The sequence below is a fragment of the Hetaerina americana genome, unplaced genomic scaffold, assembly GCF_022747635.1.
Source record: "Hetaerina americana unplaced genomic scaffold, ioHetAmer1.1.p SCAF_2, whole genome shotgun sequence".
Taxonomy (NCBI): Eukaryota; Metazoa; Arthropoda; class Insecta; order Odonata; family Calopterygidae; genus Hetaerina; species Hetaerina americana.
Genome location: NW_027286763.1, coordinates 51,587,515 through 51,608,424, shown reverse-complemented (window position 1 = coordinate 51,608,424; position 20,910 = coordinate 51,587,515). Strand labels below are relative to the sequence as shown.

The 20,910-nt window shown below is 39.0% G+C and overlaps 1 protein-coding gene across 1 annotated transcript in view; it reads right to left on the bottom strand.

The window, feature by feature from the left end:
• Positions 1–6,275: 6,275 nt before the first annotated feature.
• The window catches only part of LOC139688095 (transmembrane protein 151A-like), a 161,141-nt gene continuing 146,506 nt past the window's right edge, over positions 6,276–20,910 (bottom strand). Inside the window, exon 4 of the mRNA XM_071585520.1 lies at positions 6,276–7,241. Within this exon, the coding sequence (XP_071441621.1) occupies positions 6,276–7,241 (966 nt within the window). The remainder of the gene's footprint in view (positions 7,242–20,910) is intronic.

The following is a 20,910-nucleotide window of genomic DNA, read 5'->3' as shown; positions in this document are numbered from 1 at the left end:
AGAATAACATTGCAAAGGGAATTTTCTTTCAATGAGCCTTTTTACCAGAGGACATATTATCATCATGAAAATATGTAGTTTTACATTGGGTCACATGAATAAATATGCTGCTCATTTTTTTAAACATGCCTGTCAATAATATAATTGTATTATTGAAATTAATGAATGAACCATTAGTATTATCCCATTTTTAGCCAAAAGAGAATAATACGTAACATTTGGTATATTTACGTTTGGGAACACATTTCATCCATTTGAAGAGTCATCTATATATTAGTGTCATGATTTCTTAAGAATGAACTAATTTCACCAAATATGAAAGTAGTTATTTTAGGAATGAAACATTTTAATCAGTATGATTGAGCTTGGCAACAAGGTAGAGAATTAAGCTAAATGATAAATTCCTAAAGTAATTCCCCAATGAAAAATGGGTAATGTTTCCAATTTATTGTGCAGAGTCTTCTGTTGTTTTTCATATTTCATAATGTTAAAATGTGAATGATAATCAAGTGGTGAATTTAATGAACTTGGGGTATTCACAGAGTGAAGATGTGATGATTATTATAAATTATAGGGCTGAACAGATTTGGCCTCATTTTATCTTCACTATTTCACATCAAATCTTGTGCAGCTACCTTATTTCTCCTGTACAGTTTTCGCCCACTCCATTTTCCAGAGGAGTTTGCTTTAGTTTGATTGGTCAATTTATACACTAAATGCATTCTATAGAGATCTACCATAGGCACAGCTTTTGATGGGTCTATTGTAGCCAATTGTTTTTCAATTTGAAACTACAATAGCTGTAAATCTATGTCATACGTATTCACTTGATTTAAATTGGAGTTCAACAGGATACATCTATGCCATACCATAGCTCTACTTGCACTAACCCAAAACATACATCAGGCACATTCACCATTTTGGCTTTAATTGACTTGGCTATATGTATATTAAATATCATTCATTGATAATGGTTTTCAAAGCATGCTATATAGTCATGTCAAGGGACGGTATCTCAGTGAGAAAAAAAATGATCATTACCCCATGATAGTTGCTTAATCCAACTAGGTTGAATATAGCACACAAGCATTTACTTTTGTTTGAGAATAAGTTTAATTAATAAGCTTACTTTCAGACTCTTGGATGTTATGTCAATAGTTCATTTTGGTGCCTACCATGCAAAATCATTCAGTAGACCTGAAACACCTTGTGGTCATTCTGTCGGGATACTTTGGATTGGTCCACAACTTAGTTTGGATATCTATGCACTCCTTATCAACAGATTCATTTTTAAAGGACATTAGAGTCACCTTTATGATATTAAATTTGTTGTCATTAAATCTAATATGATGCTGAATATTAGATTTCACTGATGCATAGTTAGAGACAAATTACAAGTAAAATAGAGAATCTGGAGAAGCTGAAAGGAAAATATTTACAACACTATATAAAATGGTAGCCCGCAAATAGCTATTTGATACATAATAAAACAGCTAACAGTGGATTTAATTTATTAAATGCTGTATGTACATTAATTAATTAGTTATGAACCCAAGTTTTTGGGAATTTAACACATTTGATTATTATTCTAATAAATTACTCATTATGCATTAATATTATTGTTGAATTATTTGATATTTTGTTTAATAATCTTTGTTTGGATGGAGGGTTTAGAGGTTATAGTTCATGGCAGCTGAATACTGTTTCATAGTATTGAGAATATCTTTTTGTAGTTTTCCTTATGGCACGAGTATTCAAATGTAGTTGCACAGAAAGCATTAGGACATTTTCCATGTAAAAATATCACCTTTATAAAAGAACATCTTTAAATTATGTCAATTCTTGTACATCATACTCTACTTCCATAGCAATGAAGCAAGCTGCTAGTCTGTGTTGGCAAACATCAAAGCTCATGCAAGTTGTATTGACCTATCATATGCAATCACTCAGAATATGATCTTGTAATTGAATTTCCACTGCCTCAAGAATTTCCCTATCTTGTTTCCAGAGCAGTGAGAACCATGGCATATCAAAAATGTGCATTTCCCTTAATAGGTAACCTTTATATTCAAATCATTCTTGTTATTCATTTTCAAATTGATTTAAAGAACCAGGCATGGTATATAACTTTGGAAAACTAACATACAACATGGCAAACATTTTTATTTTTACATATCTTCCTTCAGCTGCTCTAAGTTATGGAATTTTTGTGATTCAATACAATTTTTTAAGAGCAGAGGTTTATTTTCACAATCAAATGACCAAATTAATCCTAGGCTTTTTGTTACAAATGGTGACATTTTTATGTCATTCTTAAATGAATAGATCCTGTGATTTTTATTTCATATTTAATTTAAACTATTCTACTACTTGTTTTAAATGGATCAACTTATTATATGATAAATACATGAAATTTTATTTTCCATTTACCAAGGTCTTTTTTGGGTGCTCAGACTGAATTAGTAGCGATATGGGTTGATTGTGGGAGTTACTAACATATTCGTGTAGATGTCAACTAAAAAGGAAGTTTATCATATACATTCACTTAACAAGAGGTAACTGCAAAGAGGATATATAAATTCATCATTTTGGAATTGCATAACTTTTATACATTGGTAAAATTATGTTATGGTTTTAATGCCAGCCAAAAAAAATTACTTAGTTGTGACCTGAATGCATATTCATTGAGTTGGTAAAGAATTTTTAGTGAATGGGATGACTTTTTTGTTGAATAGATATGCATACCTCTGAGATGAAATTAGTGAAATACTGAGATAATATAATGGGGTCCCATGCATAGTTATCAGGCTTGGAGTATTGAGAATAATTCCCAGTTAAGATATTCAGTAATATTTGCATTTAGGCAAGACAAAATTGGCTGCAGAAACTTGGGCAGTGTGATTACATGTATGGTTCCAAACACCATTACCTTAAACATGTCATTGAAACTTCTGGCTGCATGATCTTTTCTCACACCCATTAATGTTTGATGTGTATACACCGCCATCATGCTGTGTTGTGATGTTTCAAAAGAAAATTCCTGGTTCAAGTTTTCAAATTGTGAATTATGAGCTAATATATCATGAAATGCAGTCATGTGTTAGCCGTTATTTTCAAGATGGCTGGGGTAGAGTTAAAGATTATTAGTTCTAATACTGAATATCCATTATTGAAATGTTTCACGCCATGCTACAGAAAGGTTTCAAGGCATCTTAAGCAGAGTTAATGGGTGAACTTGTAATGAAATCATATTTATTTGGAAAATTACAAAAAAAATCACAGATTAGCATTTGAAAACCTTAAATTTCAGACCATATTTAAAAAATAAAACTTCTTGTCTTAACTAAACAAATGATATTGTGCAAAGTTTTGCCTACAATAGGATTTTCCTAGGAAGGACAAATATTTGCTAACATTTTATGAGACTGAAAAATGTTTTGAAAGCAAAAATGGACATTAGTTAACATATCTCACTGCCATGTAATCTTTTATGTTTACTTCTCATTTGATAAGCCCAAGCATAAATCCCTCATCACATGATAATTATGGACAGAAATGCTTAAAGTATTTGACTGGCAAAAATGGACAAATTTTTAGTTATTATTTCAGTAGTAATAGACAATTTTCATTAACATATTAAGAAACAGTTCAACCTCAGAAATATTAGGTATTTGACTATTTAACAGTGATATCAATCAAATCAATAATAATTCCTGTAAGATAGCATTCAGCATATATAGTCTATCATGGCCAACATACTTCTGTAAAACTAAATGCTATTAAAAAGTGCCTGAAATGCATTCATTATAAAATTTGTGCTTTTGTACTCTTCATTATGTATGGACTTGTTGTAAAGAGGAACTATGTGTAACTTTATGCATTTACTTGAAATTTTCATAAATACTGACTTAAAAGTTTTTCTTATAATATTAATTGGTATTTTAAAAATCTCAGTTTGTAATCATGTGGAATCAGGAGGAAGTGAGATACTCACTATGGATGCTATTGCAATTTATTTACAAAATGTCGTGTGGGAAATCTATCTAAATCTGCAGATAATTCACGATCCATAATCCAACAATCTGATGATTTCTCCTTGCTCTGTACTAAACAATATGTAACCCATGCTATGGATTGCCCTGAGTAACCATGGAAGTATTTGCTTTTCACTTAGTGAGGAAACACCAGGAATGTAGTATGTAGTAGTTCTGACACATTTTCTCAGGTAAATGAATCTTGCTGTTGACAAGGTAAAACATATGTTTCAACATTTTGGTCATGTATATAACGACATGCATTAGTTCTTTGAATTGAACCAAAAACTTTTACTTGGGTTAAAGTCACTTTGGATTTTATTTGAAGCTTTTGTTGATTGAATAATGGTATAATTAATTGAATTTCCCCTATTACTAATGGAAAATCGAAGCAATGCATAGTAAATGATATTTGAACCAAATAAAAGAGCTGACCAATGCCTACCTTCATACTATAAAATATTTTAATGCTTTTTGACTTTATCCATGACATAAAAAAAATACTTTCCTGCTGGCTGATAAAATGAAGCCATTCTTATGAAAATATTGTTTAATTGAGCTGTAACTCATTTATGAAAAACAATTTGCATATAAAGCAATCAATAATATTGTATGCCTTTAAAAGAGCTGAATATTTCAAGCTTCTACTGTCACATGCATTATTCTGAGGGTATGGTTTGTCAAGAGTTCACTGTGGGTGGCCTTGTGTGCTATCGTATTTTGAAATCAATCAGTTAGACCTAATGATTAATACCTAATGAATATATTAAGCTCCTACATCTTAGATTTTGATATAAGATGCAGCTCATTGACGACATAATTGAATAAGATGTACTTTTTAAAAATTATTCTCTGTAAAATTCTATCACTCTGTAATTTCCATAAATAATATTTATGTACTTGAACTTTTCCATTGATTTGTTAAAAAAATTCTATTAGAAGGTCATCTCAAACCAATATGAGAGAGAAAATAATGACGACTTTCACATATTTCTAGTTGTTTCTCTATATCCAAGTCTACTGCAGGGCAAATTGTTAGATTTAAGGGAGGAATTTTGTAATTTTATCACAAGCTGACAGCATTTGTGTGGTGATGGATAATTTACTTCATTCAAGAGGCCATCAAAGTATGTAGCGAAGGCAAACTCCAATGTTTGCTTAAGCAACACTTAATTAGGTTTAGAAATTAAATTATTTTATCTCATTTACCTTGTTAGTTATTCATCATCAATGACATTATTAGATTGAGAATTTCATCAAAGCCATTACATATTATTAGTGTAGCCGTAACAAATGAATATTAAATCAATGTTAGCCATAGTTGCTGTCATGAGTGTCAGCTTAAAATTTTGTAAAGTGCTTCATGTTTGAAAATATAGTTAAAACATAAAAAGAGTTGACGTCAAAGTATAAAACATTCACTGTGCCAGGAATTATGTTGGCTGTGTAGCCAGACCAAAGTAATTTTTTAATCTAATGCTAAATTTTGATAATTATTAATCCAAAAATTATGTAGACCATCCATGTAAATCAAGTATATCGTTAATTTTTCACAAAATAATATCACCATAATGGGATATTTTTTTCAGCGTTCGCATATTCCAACTGATCATGCTTAATTTTATTAATACCATCATTAATTGAAAACCATCACTTTAAATCATCTACATTTCTGTTTAGAATGTATACATTTTGTCCTCATTGCCGGAAATTTTCTGTTTAAGAGATTTCACTTGGAAATGAAAAAATAGTAACTTTATTTTCATTTCCAATATGAATCGATTCCATAAAGTTATGCCAGAAACCATTAATTATAGAGATTTCACTTCATTGATTTAGAGCACTTGTCATTCTGGTGATAAGCCATGTATAAACCTTGAACATCTGAAAGTCAATGGGTAATTGATCAATTTTTTTACCAATACCTGCAACTGACAAGAATGCATATGAACATATGTTTATAGCAAATTAAAGGGTAAGCATTATATCCTCGATGAGTACTTGTTATCACAAGACTTGATGCATTACCACTGTCCTTTGCTGCAAGGAAGGAGAAAACTGTAGAAAGGTTTTAGGGCGTTATTTAGGAAAATACCATTCAAAATATATGCTTCTGAAGTCTGAAACTGCTTCATATTATGCGGAAACGCATGAGATTGGCATTTCATACCATAGCGCACTAAAACGCTCACAAACCGGAGAGCGGCCCGTAGTTTACAAAAGCCCCTCTGCACACCCCACTCAGAGGCTCGTCTCCATGGTGATGAGTGCGTGTCGGGCACACCTTCCCTCCCCCGCCCTCCTTCTCCAAGACTCCTCCTCAGCCCAGAAGCCCCCCTCCTCGTCACCACTGTCCTCCTCATTGTCCTCCCCCTCCTCCCCTTCACGCCTACCCGCCGGCCCTGACGCCGAAGCCCGCTCCCCGCCGACCGCCTCATGGAAGATGGCCGCGTCCGCGTCCTCGGTGCAAGAGCGCCTCTGGTGGTCCCGGAGGCGCCGGCAGATGTCCCTCGTGTCCGTGAAGGACCTCCGAAGGCGGGAGGTGATGGCAGCCACGGTTGGCGTATTATGGAAGGGGTCGCTGAGCCCCAGGGCCTCCTCGTAGGGGGGAGGGTCCCCCTCTGCCGGAGTCGTGGAAGTCCTGCCCCCGAAAGGGTCGGCTGGGGACCTCTCGGCGAGGGGCGAAGGGTAGAAGAGGGGACCTCTGGGGGCCTGCGAGGGGGACCACGCGAGGGAGGAGAAGGAAGCCCGGGAGAAGGGCCGTCGGCCGGAGAGGCCTCCACCGCTGCCCCGCGCTCTCCTCGCGGCGCTGCCCCTTCTACCCCCACCGCCGCCGCCCTCCGCCCTCGGGAAGAGGGTGAGCCGGTTGGGGTGCGACGGGGCGGGGAGGGAAGGGGGTCGGGGGAGGAGGCGACCCTCACCCCCTGCACCCCTGCCCGCCTCTCCGTCCTCCTCTTCCGCCCCCGCGGCAGACGCGGCCCCCTCCGGCCCCTCCTGACCTACGTCCATCAGCAGGGCTTCCGAGTAGCTGGGCACGAGCGCGGTGTTCTCCCGGATGATCCTCTCCAGGTCCCCGCTGTCGACGGTGCTTCCGCGGGACGAGCGCCCGCCGCAGGGCACCCAGGAGACGTCGTTTGGTGACGAGGGTGCCAGAGAGAAGGCGGGGACCTCAGGGGTGAGGTAGTTGACGCCGAATAGTTTGGTGACCTAAAGGAAATGAGACTTGATGAATAATAACCGGCAACATGTGGTGGCCATTTACTACGGCCCCTCTTTTGCATGTGTAGGTGCACTGATATTAATTATGTAAACCTGCGGTCAGGTGATAAGTAACATGTCAAGGGATAGATTCATCTTGCAGAATAACGATTGTGGGTGTGGTACTGACTCCATTCACATGAGGATGAGCCAGCGGTAAAAGTGGTAGTTTTACGACGAAAGCGGAAGTAAAAGGTTTACCATTCCAAGGTCGTGAAATAGCTTTCTATTGCGGTAGTCACGTAATTTTTTTTCATCGACTACACTTCAGGTTGAAACTCAACAATCACCCAATATTTCGGTCACGAAGGCAATACTGAGAAGGCTTTCATCCAACTTCCTTTGTTTGAAAACTAAAAAAAGTTTTTCACTACCGCTAAATCATCGTGAAAACGAAATGGAATTTTATCATTCGTTTCTGGTGGTACTTCGAGGTTAAGGAGAGTATCCACTGTAAGTACCCTATGATCGACTCCGAGAAGCTCATTTATTTTGTTCAATCGATGGAAAAAAGTCTTGGTCTTAAAGTTCAAATTAATAAGTTCATTTTTTCCCTTTCCTCAGTGTCACTGTGATATCATTTTTTTGTTGGAAAAAAGGGAATGAGCGGTGCCTCATACGATGCAAAATCACAACAAGTTACATGCTTATATTTTTATATTAATCTTTAATAAAGCTGGCTTTAAAATTTTACATTGTTGGTCCTGAGTATTAGATGAGACGAGTGACGCGTTGTCCTGGACGAAAGTTAAAGCCTGCAGGGCAGAGATCAGGCAAATTGCAGAGTGACACGGTACTCATGGGGGTTGCATAGAGTTGTTGCATCATATACATATATATATATATATATACACATATATACTGGGAGGAATCCTCGAAGCGCTATATATGCCTAGAGATAATTTGTACAACGATTGTTTTCAAAGACATGCATATGACAGCCAGAGTGAAGGACGATTTAACAACGATATACGTACGGGTATGGTATCTATCTCTTGAGCTATTGTGCGTCAGGTAAAGGATTGCTGCAACAGATCCTCTTTGTGCTCAGAATAATGATACGCTGATGTCAAGTTTGTTACTACATTACAAAACTAATATGGTTATTTCAGTCGCCGATAAACGAAAATTTTGTGGAAATTAATGGGAGGGGTGCCTAGTGTAGAATTTCTGTATTAAAATAATGTACTTTTCACCAAAAGGAGAATAGGTCAGATCATTCAATATAGTATCCTAAACCATAAACGTCACACCACACCAAATTACGGGTCCAAAACGTCAGATCGTCAATGCACGAGTAAAGGACTTGAGAGCGTAGATGAATAAGGACTCTATGGAAAATTCGGTTTACGGAATGATTTATTGCAGTGTGGCCTGAAGGCTGGGATTTACGCGACAATTTAAAGTAATTATTTTGTGAGATTTGCGTCACAAATGACTTAGCCCAACTAAGTGTTACTTTGACGTGGTTCTTGGACATTTCGAACGCGTAATGTCAGGTGATACCTTAAAAACCTCTTACTTCACTCAAACTTTTCGAAGAGAAAGTTGGAGACGAGGTTAAAGAAGTTCAAGTATGTTTTGCAAGTTTGAAAGAAGGGCAAGAAAAGAATTAAAAGAAAATGATGGAACATTTAATCAATCTTGTTTACAGGTGCTGACTTGTAAACATGATTTCCTGTTAATTAACACTAGAATAGTTATAAAACTACGTTTTTATAAGTTTTTTTTACTTTCCCTACCTAGCTTCCTGCTCATTCTATCAACTAAAACGATGCAAGGCATGCATTTGTTTTTATAACTTATTGCAACTAATACCTTATATTGTTGGCAGTACGAGACAAATCAATTAGGAAGTGAATTAACAAGGAAATCATTACATATAATTTTAGCTCACATTAAAACTTTGGCCGTGATTTGAAACATTTGAGTTTCGGTAATCGTGAAACGGAAACGTGAAAACCTACAGGTATATACTCGTGTGTGTGTGTGTGTGTGGGTGAGCCACGGTAGTCCAGGGGTAGAGCGTTCGGCCTGGATTTGATTCCCGGGCAAGCCTCTCTGGGCGCCCTCCGCTCACACCAACCTAGGTGATTTTTCGGGTACCAGATGGACGGACCCCCTACCCTGATGTGTGAATTTCACACGCCGTCGGGCTTAGTACTGGGTGAACTCCACCATCACCGAACAAACTGACCTTGGGATTGATTTGATTACTGTACTTACGGTTATTTATACGTAGGTATATTTATGTTTATATACCTACGTGTAAATACTATTGCTTACTAGTACTAGCAATACTACTGCTTCTCCTGAGGGATTGAGCTAAATTCCGTCGAAATGATTAAGAAATAACGTGTGAGTGTTCTGTTTATGTGTTCTTCTATTGTTTGTTGCTGTTCAAGTTATATATATATATATATATATATATATATATATATATATATATATATATATATATATATATATATATATATACATACACACACACATATATACATTTATATATATACATACATATATATATACATTTATATATGCATACATATATATATATATGTATGTGTATATAGGCCGAGATATATATTATATATACATATATGGTCTGGAGAAATTTTTCGACACACCTAACTCAACTTTCTCATGCAAAACCGTTGGCTTTGACCCTAGGTTCGAAGTTATGCATCCTAAAAAAGTTAATTTAGTTCAGTTTGATTTCTCTTCAACCGTGTTACCAACGACTCAACGACGGTTACAGGTTGTCCAAACGTAAGTTGACACCGCACATTTCTTCGCACATCCGCCTGTGATAAACATGCCGAAGACTTCATTTTCGCATGCCTTATCAACGCTTCCCTTCGGTGTGGTTTTGCTTCCCTAGACCACGCATTCAAATCCCAGTTGATACTCTCGTGCGTGCGTCCCGCGAGCGCGAGGTGGAAGGGTGAAAACACCTGAGATGCTTTCCGGCAAATCCGTCTCGACACGGTTCCCCTTCCTTTCCTCCGAGAGTTTCCGTCTGCGCGCCCTTTCTCGGAGCGGAGATATTTTCTCTCCCCCTGCCATTCTTATCTCTCCAGCGGTCCTACCAGTTTCAGTGCAATTCACGTCCTCGAAGCACCACACCCCGATAGTCGGAGAGATGGCCAGGTTTAACGCCTAATCCCTTCCCTTCGCCTTCCCGACGCCAACATCTTCCTCTCCGCCCCTCCGGGAACGTCGCTCGGGGACGTTTTATGTCCCCTCTCTCTCACACACAGACATACACTCCCCCGTGGCACCTAACGGTCCAACACCGGCACCTCCTCGAAATATACCACCCACGATCGACGAGATCCCGTCTGCCACTCGCTCCCAGTCCCGCTGTCTATCCCTACCCCAGTCCGTCGACTTGACCTTCCGTCGCCCCCTTTCGTTCCGCTCCCCGTGAATTATTTGATGGTTTCTGGGTCGTTGCTGAGATCGTTTGGAGAAGGGGCGGGGGTGGGGCGAGGATCGACGGCGGTACTCCACGGCGGAGATCCTGGGCGCACGCGGCACGGTTGCCCTGCTGCTCGCGCGAGGAAAGGATCGTTTCTTTGTCGTGCGTGGGCGGGTCGTAATTTCTCTCCTCGCTTGCAAGCATCGTTGTTGATTCCGTGCCTTATTAATTACGCAGCAGTCTTTTCATTACTTAGTTGGCGGCAGAGACGATTACGGATGGGGTACACGGAGGGGGTGTGAGGGTTCTTAAAGAGAGGAAAGGAAATGGGAATTTTATTTTAAATTTGAAGAGAAAAATTTCTTCACAATATCCCAGAGCAAGTTAATGCATTGAATATAACTGTTTTTTACAACTTTAAATGCTTAAATAACTTAGGAAAATAAATTTCGCTTGGCGTCTATAGTCTATACATTTCTTTTGGGAAGTGGGTGTGATATTTAGCTATTTATCGCCATTAATAAAAAATTTGAAGTTTTTTAAGAGAATAAAAATATAAGAAAATAAACTCTTCTTACGCCGTGAAAATTCGGTCTACGTCCCTGCTTCATGGAAAGGAAATGCATTAATAAAGAAAATGTAGAATGAATCGGGTCTGAAACCTCATTATAGAATCGTTGCAATGCCCTTTGAGGAGCGGAATGAAGTGCCACGTTGGATGAGTGAGACAGTGTAATCTATGTAATAATAGTGACAAAAATTGAGTGAAGCAATGCATAAATTTGTTACTCAAGGCACGTTCTCTCTTAGAATAAGTATATTGCATAAGGCAATACGTAATAGCTACTCGGTATACGCGTAATATATTGATGAATGTGTGTTGTATTTTACTGGTTTCTACTTCTCATCACTCAGATTCGAGGGAAAGACTCGTCCCAATAAAATAATTTCATTTAAAACTATTAACTCGAACGATCCCATTCCTAAATTGACGTGGCCTAATAGAGACATTAAAATATGAGAAAATGAGAAATATTTTATCAAATAGCGATAGAATTTAATATCAAGTCTGATAAGCTATTTATTAATGAGATGAAGGGTATGTTGGGGGTAATTTCCTCGAATTGGTGTGACGTCTGATAGGAGCTAATCGAAACGAGTTAATAAATTAAAAAAACATTAAGAATCTTTTCGAGTCGGAATCACTTTCCTTTACTGTTTAATTCACTAGCTACTTCCATTGGGACGCTAAAATGGTCGAGAAATTAAAGTGCAGAGACGATTTGAAAAGGCAGGAAACCGCACGTTACCGGTATATGAAAACGGATATCTGCTTTTCTTTCTTTCGTTCATTTCCATACTTTCAAAGTAAATGTGCATTTTACACCTTCAGTCATCTTATGGCAATGTGAGATAATTTGTAAGTTTTAAGGCCATGAAACTAAATGAGACTTCATCAGGTCACAAATGCCTCTAAAGTCCTGTGCTCATGAAAACAATACCTACTCCATTACGCTTAAAAAAATACCTTTCAAAGCATTGATGGACCTACCAATTTGTTTTCTATCACCTGGAAGGAGTACAAATCGGATAAATTACAGGAAGACGTACTTGGTAGTGTTTCCTGACAACACCCCCTTCATCCACTTTTCCTGCCTCCATAGGATTTCTCCCAACAAACCCCTCTCTTCGCCCACCATACGAAGTACTTCCTCATTTGTTTTCTTCTCTGTCCATTTCACCTTCTCCATTCTTCTCCACACCCACATTTCAAAAGCCTCCAGTGTACGTCTATCCTCCTGCTTCAATGACCACGCTTCCGCGCCGTACATAGCTACGCTCCATATCAAAGTTTTTACGAGTCTTTTCTTAATATCCTTGCTCAACGTCCCTGTCATCAACTCCCTCCTCCTTGTGAAAGCCTCTTTGCCTAGCGCAATTCTTCTCCTTACGTCCCTACTACTTTGACCGTGTTGGCCCAAAACACTTCCGAGATACGTTAACTGTTCTCCCTGCTCTAGTTTTTGCCCTCCTATTTTAATGTTTAGCTTAGCCTTTTTCTTTCTAGAGAATCGCATAACCTTTGTTTTATTAATATTGATTCTCATCCCATACCTGTCGCACTGAATTTCCAATTTACTCAGCAATGCTTGCAACCTCTTGGCTGACTGACATACTATAGCTTGGTCATCAACGAACCTAACTGAATTTACGAATTCCCCACCCACTTTCATTCCTACCTCAAGTTCTTCCCATGCCTCTTTGATCATTTCCTCTGCATACAAGTTGAACAGCAACGGTGATAATGGGCAACCCTGTCTTACACCTCTTCCTAACATTGCCCATCCGGACCCCCCGTTTCCCACCCGCACCTGAGCAGTCTGAGACATGTACAGGTTGCGGATTAGCCTCCTTTCCCTCCAATCTATTCCTATTTTCTTCAATATACGCATTAGTTTTTCCCAATTCACTCTATCAAACGCTTTTTCGAAATCTACGAAACAGGCAAATACCTCCTGGTTGTGTTCTATATTCCTCTCGATTAATAATCTTATTACTGCAATGGCATCACGCGTACCTCTCCCCTTCCTAAACCCAAATTGATCATCCCCTAAGTAATCATTTGCCCTACTCTCTATCCTTTTGTTTATGATCCTGAGAACAACTTTAGCTGCGTGGGATATCAAACTTATCGTCCTGTAGTCCTCACATGATGTAGCCTTTACCTTTTTCGGAATAGGAACTAAAACGGATCTCACGAAGTCTTCCGGCCAGATTCCCTCCTCATAAATACTACGGATCAGCCCATATAGCCTCTTCCTCCCACATTTTCCTAAGCATTTTAAAAGTTCCACAGGAATGTTATCCACCCCCACGGCCTTATTTAGTTTCATCTCCCTTAATGCCCTTTCTATCTCATTGTCTAGTATGCCTGGACCTAAGCTGTCTTTCTCTACGTCATATTCTTTTTCAACGTCTAACTTTGCTGGTTTAAGTGCTTTACTATATAGTTCTTCTATATACTCCTTCCATCTCTCTTGGATCTTTCCTGCGTCAACTATTACCTTACCCGCCTTATCTCTAACCGTTAGAATAGATCTTCCTTTCTTACTTCCCGATAATGATTTAGCTTTGCTGTACAGCGCACCGATTTTACCCTTCCTCTGCAGACTTTCCATATCCTCGCACTTCGTCTTCCACCATGCTTCTTTTGCTTTATTTGTTGCCCGCCTCAATTTATTGTTTAATTCTTTGTAATTCATTTTGCCTAATTCTGTATTTATATTCTTCCATTTTCGCCGCTCATCCATTTTTGTAATCATCTCATCCGTGATCCATGGTTACCTAGTCCTTTTAGCGTTAACGGTTCCAATAGTGTCTTTTGCGGCTTTAGACAAACCTTTCTTGAAACTTTCCCATTTTTCTTCGATAGTGCTTAGCTCTTTACCATCCTCCATGATTTCCTATACCGCCTGTTTGTATTCCTTCCTTTTCAAACCATTTAATGCTTCTACATTCCATTTTCTAACTCTCCGCCCCTGCCTTATCTTTTTGAAACGGACGCTACATTTCATAACAACTAAATTGTGGTATGAGTCCGCATCCGCTCCCGGGAAGCTGTGGGAATTTATCACACTATTCCTAAACCTGTGTCTAACCAGGATATAATCTAGCTGATATCTTCCTGAGTCACCTGGCATTTTCCATGTATACCTGCGTCTTTTGTGGTGTCTAAACCAAGTGTTGGTGATGACTAACCCCTGTCTCCAGCAGAACTCAACTGCTTTCTACCCGCGGTCATTCCTCGTACCTAAACCGTAGTCCCCGACCTCATCACCATCTCTTCCTTCGCCTACCGTCGCATTCCAATCCCCCATCACTATCAAATGTTTCCCTGCGGGAAAACACGCGTTTATGTCCTCAAACTGATCGTATATCCAATCGACCTCTTCTTCCTTATGGTTGCTCGGTGGCATGTATACCTGAATAATAGCCAAGTTCGTCGGTTCTGTTTCTTTTGGGTTCGTCTTTCATGCGCGTTCCTATCCCTTTTCCTTATACCTGTTCTATGTAAATGAGTATATATATATATATATATATATATATATATATATATATATATATATATATATATATATATATATATATATATATATATATATATATTAATATATATATATATATATATATATATATGCATACCTATTTTCAACAAACTTTTGCAGTTCAGTTGACGCGAAACATCATGAATACAAGCGGCTATTCAGCTTGAGAGGAACCGCCCACACTTTCACGGGCCAAATTAAGATTTTTTGTACGAAGTCGATTCGACTCATAAATCATTCCGGTCGAATTAATTTTGTTTGGCGTTTAATGCACGTTTTCCTCTTCCTTCTACATTCATGTCTCTCTTACTCCCATTTAATCCGTTATCTATGCCCCCGTGTCTCCTTGAAGCGAGCCATTTTTCAATTGTTCCCTCGGCAGGGACATCATTCAGGCGATAATGGCTGGGACAACACCATCGGGTTCTGGGCTTCGTTCCCGATGCCCTTTCATTCGTGATGCCTGCTGCCAAGGTTGCGAGACCGTGCCAGTCCAGGACGCGATTAGCATGAATGAAATATTTTGGACGGATTCGCAGAAATCGATACGTATTGAGCAGGAGGGGTCACTTGGACCGGCGGGCGTGGGCGTCGTCGGGATTTCCTGGGGTGGAGGCTCTCAAAAGGCGGCTATCGTGGCCCAGGCCACGCAAACAACTACAAACGAGGGGCATCGCTAAAAGTTGCACGGCCAAACTTGCCCTTTCCTTTCGCACCTGTGCGCATTCCACGAAGAGGAGTCGGAGGCATGCTCCAGTTTGGCAACCGCGAGAGAAAAATGCTGAAGCCTTTGTTGTTTTTTTAACGAGTAATTGGGGGGGGGTTGAAGTAAGGGGATCGGGGAGTTATATAAATCGTTTTCATTTAATTATTCATTCCGAAGTCTAATCAAAAAAAATTTGAAGAGGAAAATTCCGCATGAGTGTGTGTGCATGTGTGCGTGGGTTCCAGATTCTCCACACTGAACTTTTATAAGTACATACATTAATTTCCGGCGTATATGCTTTAAAATTTCATTAGCCATCTGGTCAGTCCGTAGTTCGGGCAGTACGTTCACCGGCTAAGCCGTAAATTATGGGGTTGAACCCTTGTCCAGGAAAGCTAATCCAGAAAAATGACATCATAAAATTACTTAAAAATCTCGTGACTTATTAGTTTTGTTACTCGTAGTGACGGTTCTGTATGATATACTTAAATATTTGAGTCTCTACAAATGCCGTCAAGTAACTAATTAATCTTCATATGATTTACAACCGTCTTACATCAATTGGAAATCTGCCGCTATAACAAATCTCCTTCGTGACCCCTGACACTGACGTGGTAAGAAAATCCGACTGGTTATTTGACATTGTTTTCCATAACACGGCGATAAATTTTGATTTTCAAGACTATTGTCTGGGTACTTGAGCGTGTACAACTATTACCTGAAAGAAAAGTAACAACTCGAGGACATAACTTCAAAAACTTGAAATTTAAAATGGATCTTTAGGTTGACTTTCTCACCACCTTACATGCTTCTTTTTTACAGCATTTCCTACAAAGAGTCTACAATTTTCGGAAGAGTTTCGATTGGGCGCTATTACGATCTGTATGATAATCATCGCTTGAGTATTTCCGATATTTAAATAAAATGTTTCCAATCTTCAAAAAGTAAAAAAAATATTGAAAAGTAATAAATGTTAATAATATTTTCGTTTCAGTGGAACAATGCTCTAGCATATGATGCAATAGCCTGAATTGGCCCTGCATCACTCCCATCATGTCGAGACAGATGAATACTCGTACGATTCGTGTTTGTTTTGTAAATTGCTCCTTAGCAATATACCGCGAAATTTATACGTGCCGCTTTTATTTAAGTCTGTATCGATTCACGCCAATTGCATCCACGCGATACGGCCAAACGCAATTTTCACTCATCCATATCATGGATGCATACTTTCCATTTTTTTATTAAACCCGAACCCTGTGCAATCAATTAATCAAGTAATAATCTAGTCGCTAAAAACTTCGATGCTGAACGTTTATAAAATGCTTTCGCAATGTTGAAAATTGATCTGAAATCATTTTTTTGTCATGTTTTCATTTCAAGTTTTCGATAGAATGGAAACCTATAACCAATAATTGTTATTGAGGAAGACCTATAATGGAATTTAAGAATGATATAAAACGGGAATGCGCCCTCGTGGATGTGAAAAAATTGACATCAAACAGAGAACCCCTTATAAGGAAATGACACATGCTACCCACCAATGCTACAGGTTGAGAAGATGGATAGATAAGAAAGCTATTCCCACTTTAGCATGCTCTCACTGCTGTGCTTTTATAATCCTTTTGGTCCAGAAGTACTTAATATATCCTCTGCAATTTCCGCACATTCCATTTAGTTCATACATAATAATTTCACAGATTCAGACAGATCCTTACTGTGATCGTGGAGAACCAATGGAATATATCGAGTTTAATAATATGATGCGGAATACGAGGGTCATCCGGAAAGTAGTACCCGTTCGTGCCGCATGAAGTGCTGACGACGCGAGTAGCCGCTGGACGAGGTCAGATAGCTTCAGTGGCTTGTCTGCCTTCTCTGAGCCAAGTTGCGTGACGCTAGCATTGCCTGTGTTGTTTCTGTGATTGTTTACAATGTTTAAAAAAATTGAGAACGCCGCCAGTTGTGAAGTGAGGGCAGTGATTAAATTCCTCAATGCAAGAAACGTTCGCCCATGTGATATTCATCGCCAATTAAAGGAGGTGTATGGAGACAATGTAATGGACGAGTCGTCTGTTCGGCGGTGGTGTCGCAACTTCAACATGGGGAGGGGGAACACACACGACGATGAGCGTTCGGGGAGACCGTCTGTCATTACAGACCAACTGGTGAGCTCAGTTGACGAATTCGTGAGGAACGATCGGCGCGTCACAATTGATGACATCTGTGAGCATTTTCCCAATGTTTCTCGAACAATTGTTCATGAAATTGTTAAACACCATCTGCATTATGCAAAAATTTGTGCAAGATGGGTCCCTCGCGTATCTCAATGAGCTGGCGGCGAAGGACTATGCAGCAGGAATACAGAAACTTGTCACACGTTATGACAAATGCCTTAATTTGCTTGGAGATTATGTTGAGAAGTAGTTTAAAGTATCCTCTTTCAAATAAAATTTTTTATGTTTGTTAATATTTACTTTTGTGTCTTTATTTCACGAACGGGTACTACTTTCCGGATGACCCTCGTACATACAATTTTATATTAATTTACTAGAACGAATTGGTACAAAAATTCATTTATGATGAGGACTCGAATGGAATTAGTTATACAGTTTATGTGAACTGGTCAACTTTCTCTTTTGCCTGCTCAGAAGATTTCTTGACACTAATTTGTTATAGAAAGTCCAATGTCTAATATGCATTTCTTGATATTTATTCATTCATCAATGGACTGGACATAAACCACAAGAAAACTTCATGGTCAGATTCTAAGAACTACAGGAGATGCCGCGACAGTTCTTCCCTTCCCTAAGATTATCAAGATATGTAATAAACTGGCTCTCCTAAGAAGAAGTACTCATTTTGATTTTTTTCCAACATCCAGCATGTATTTATTCAAAATCTTTTCTTTCGATTAGTTTCCTGCATTCTGTGCCTCGGTCGCACTTATAATCTCTTCAAATGTTCACATATTTTTTTCTCACTCCACAAAGTTTGAAGGTGAATGCCACACTCCATAATATTTGCGGGTGGGTTTTCTATAGGCAAAACATGTTCTGGATTCGCTCCTTAATGCTATCGAAAATACTAGCCATCTCCGAAATTAACGGCAACAGATTCCTCATGTGACATGTGAAAAACGACCGACATTGCTGTAGGATGTGGACATTGAAGTTTAGTTTTATCGATGGTTAAGGCATTTCGCGTAACGAACACGACAGTTCAGTCATTGCATCACAACACAATACTATTCAGGTGCAAGGTGGGGTTCGAATCGTGTCAGCAGGCGAACGTGCGACACAGAGAACTAACTCGATAGTTCGATTCAGCTCGTTTAATATGCAAGTTACCTCGCTATCGAAAGACCGATGGCATACGAAATCATGCATTCGGTGTATGGGGAGTCGGATCCCTTTATACCCAGCGGAGAGGGAATCGCGAAGGAGGGAAGGAAGAAAAGGGAAATGGGGTCCCTCGCATGCGTAACCTCACGCAAAATGAAAAGTAGGAAATGATTTGAATGAAATTCTGGCTTTGAAGTCTACCCTCCTCTTTGGATCCTCTTATTGCCGAGAGCTGTAGCTCGCTCCCGATCTCTCATTTCCGTTTTTGAAAACGGGTTTTTTGAGAAATATGAAATAATGCATTCAAAGGAGGTCAACTTAACTGAGCGTGAACAAACCTATTCATGCTGAGGTAATTGCACATCATACTTTTCCTCAAGTTACTTAAAAAACGATCTGCCGGGTTTGAAATTATAAACGGTGATAGTCCCCTGGATAAACCTACTGTATTCATTTTTTAATATAATGATTACATTTCTCAAAAGGACCAACATGTGTAGTATGAATTATAATGGTGGTAGTAATAGTAGTAGGGGAGCAATTAGGGGAGGAGATCTATAGCTGAGATCATTTGCTCTATTAGGGATAGGTGAATTATTCAGTAGGGGTAGGATATACAGGGAATGGAGGAAGGGTGGGGAGAAACCCGGCGTCGGCATTGGTCTACTCTTAAAGAAATGCACCAAGGGGTACACAGTTTAACGCCCTATCCGACGGACAGTACATTTCACTTAGAGTGCTCTCCACATTGCACCCCAAGTGGGAGTCGGAATACCACTGAAAAATCCTGCTTCGCCGGGATTCGAACACAAGCACTCGGAGTGGGAAGCCAGTACGTGGAATTTTATGTTTAAGTAATTATTACTAAAAAATAACCGATATATCTGGATAAAATTTATTCTGAATATTAATTGATCCTTATGTGCATGAAGATTTAAATTACAGCTTCTGCTGTTGATTTGTTTTGTTTCAGGAGGCCGTAGATTGTAATTATGCGCAGAAGATAGAGGATCACAGTGTGATAAAGTTCCTTCATTTGAAATGTTACAGTGCCCAGTAAATCCGCGATGAAACGATGGATGTTTATAGAAATAATAACCCCTCATATGGCAAATTTGTGAGGTGGGAAAGAAATTTGCAAACTGGCCACATGTCCCTCACAGACGATCCTAGTAGTGGAAGACCATCGCTCACATACGATGTAATCACAGTGAGGACAGTGAAGGACTTTATACTATTAAACCGAAGAGCAACCATTCAAAAGATCATGAATGAGACTGATCTTAGTTACGGTAGTGTTTGGAAAATCATTTGCGAATAACTACCTGTCAAAGGTGACATTAAACTGGGTTCCACGACTACTGACTGATTTTCAGAAGTAAAAATGGCGCAATCTCTCAAAAGAGATGTTGATGTTTTTGGAGCAAGACGAAGAGGATTTTTCTGGCCGCCTCGTAACAATGGGTGAATCTTGGATCCATCAATATGATCCAGAGACCAAAGAGATGAGCAAAAACCGAAGCACAGCCGCTCACCCCTCCTCAACAAGACTAAGGTGCAGAAGTCTGCAGAGAAGGTCATGCTGTCTGTTTTTTGGGACTCTCATGGCACTCGCAATCTTGAAAGACTACCTGGAAAAGGGTCAGACAATCACTAATGCCTATTACTGTGCATTGCTGAACACATTTTGTGATGTTCACAAAAAGAAATTTGGTATGATCACCAATAGTATCTTCTTGCTGACAATACACCTGCTCACTCATATCATGGTGTGATTGAGAATTCAAAATTATGCGGTTTTTTTGACACATCCGTCCTATTCTCTCGACCTCGCACCAAGCGACTTTTACATATTCCCAGAACGCGGAAAACCATTGTGTAGACGTAGACTCAAAAAACACTAATGACGTCATTTAAAGAGGCAGAACAATGGTTTTCGACGCAATTTGCGGAGATCTACTATGATGGCCTTCGAAAGCTGTGGAAACGTTGGGAGACATGTCTAATGTGTAGAGAAGACTTCAGAATGACAATTAAACAT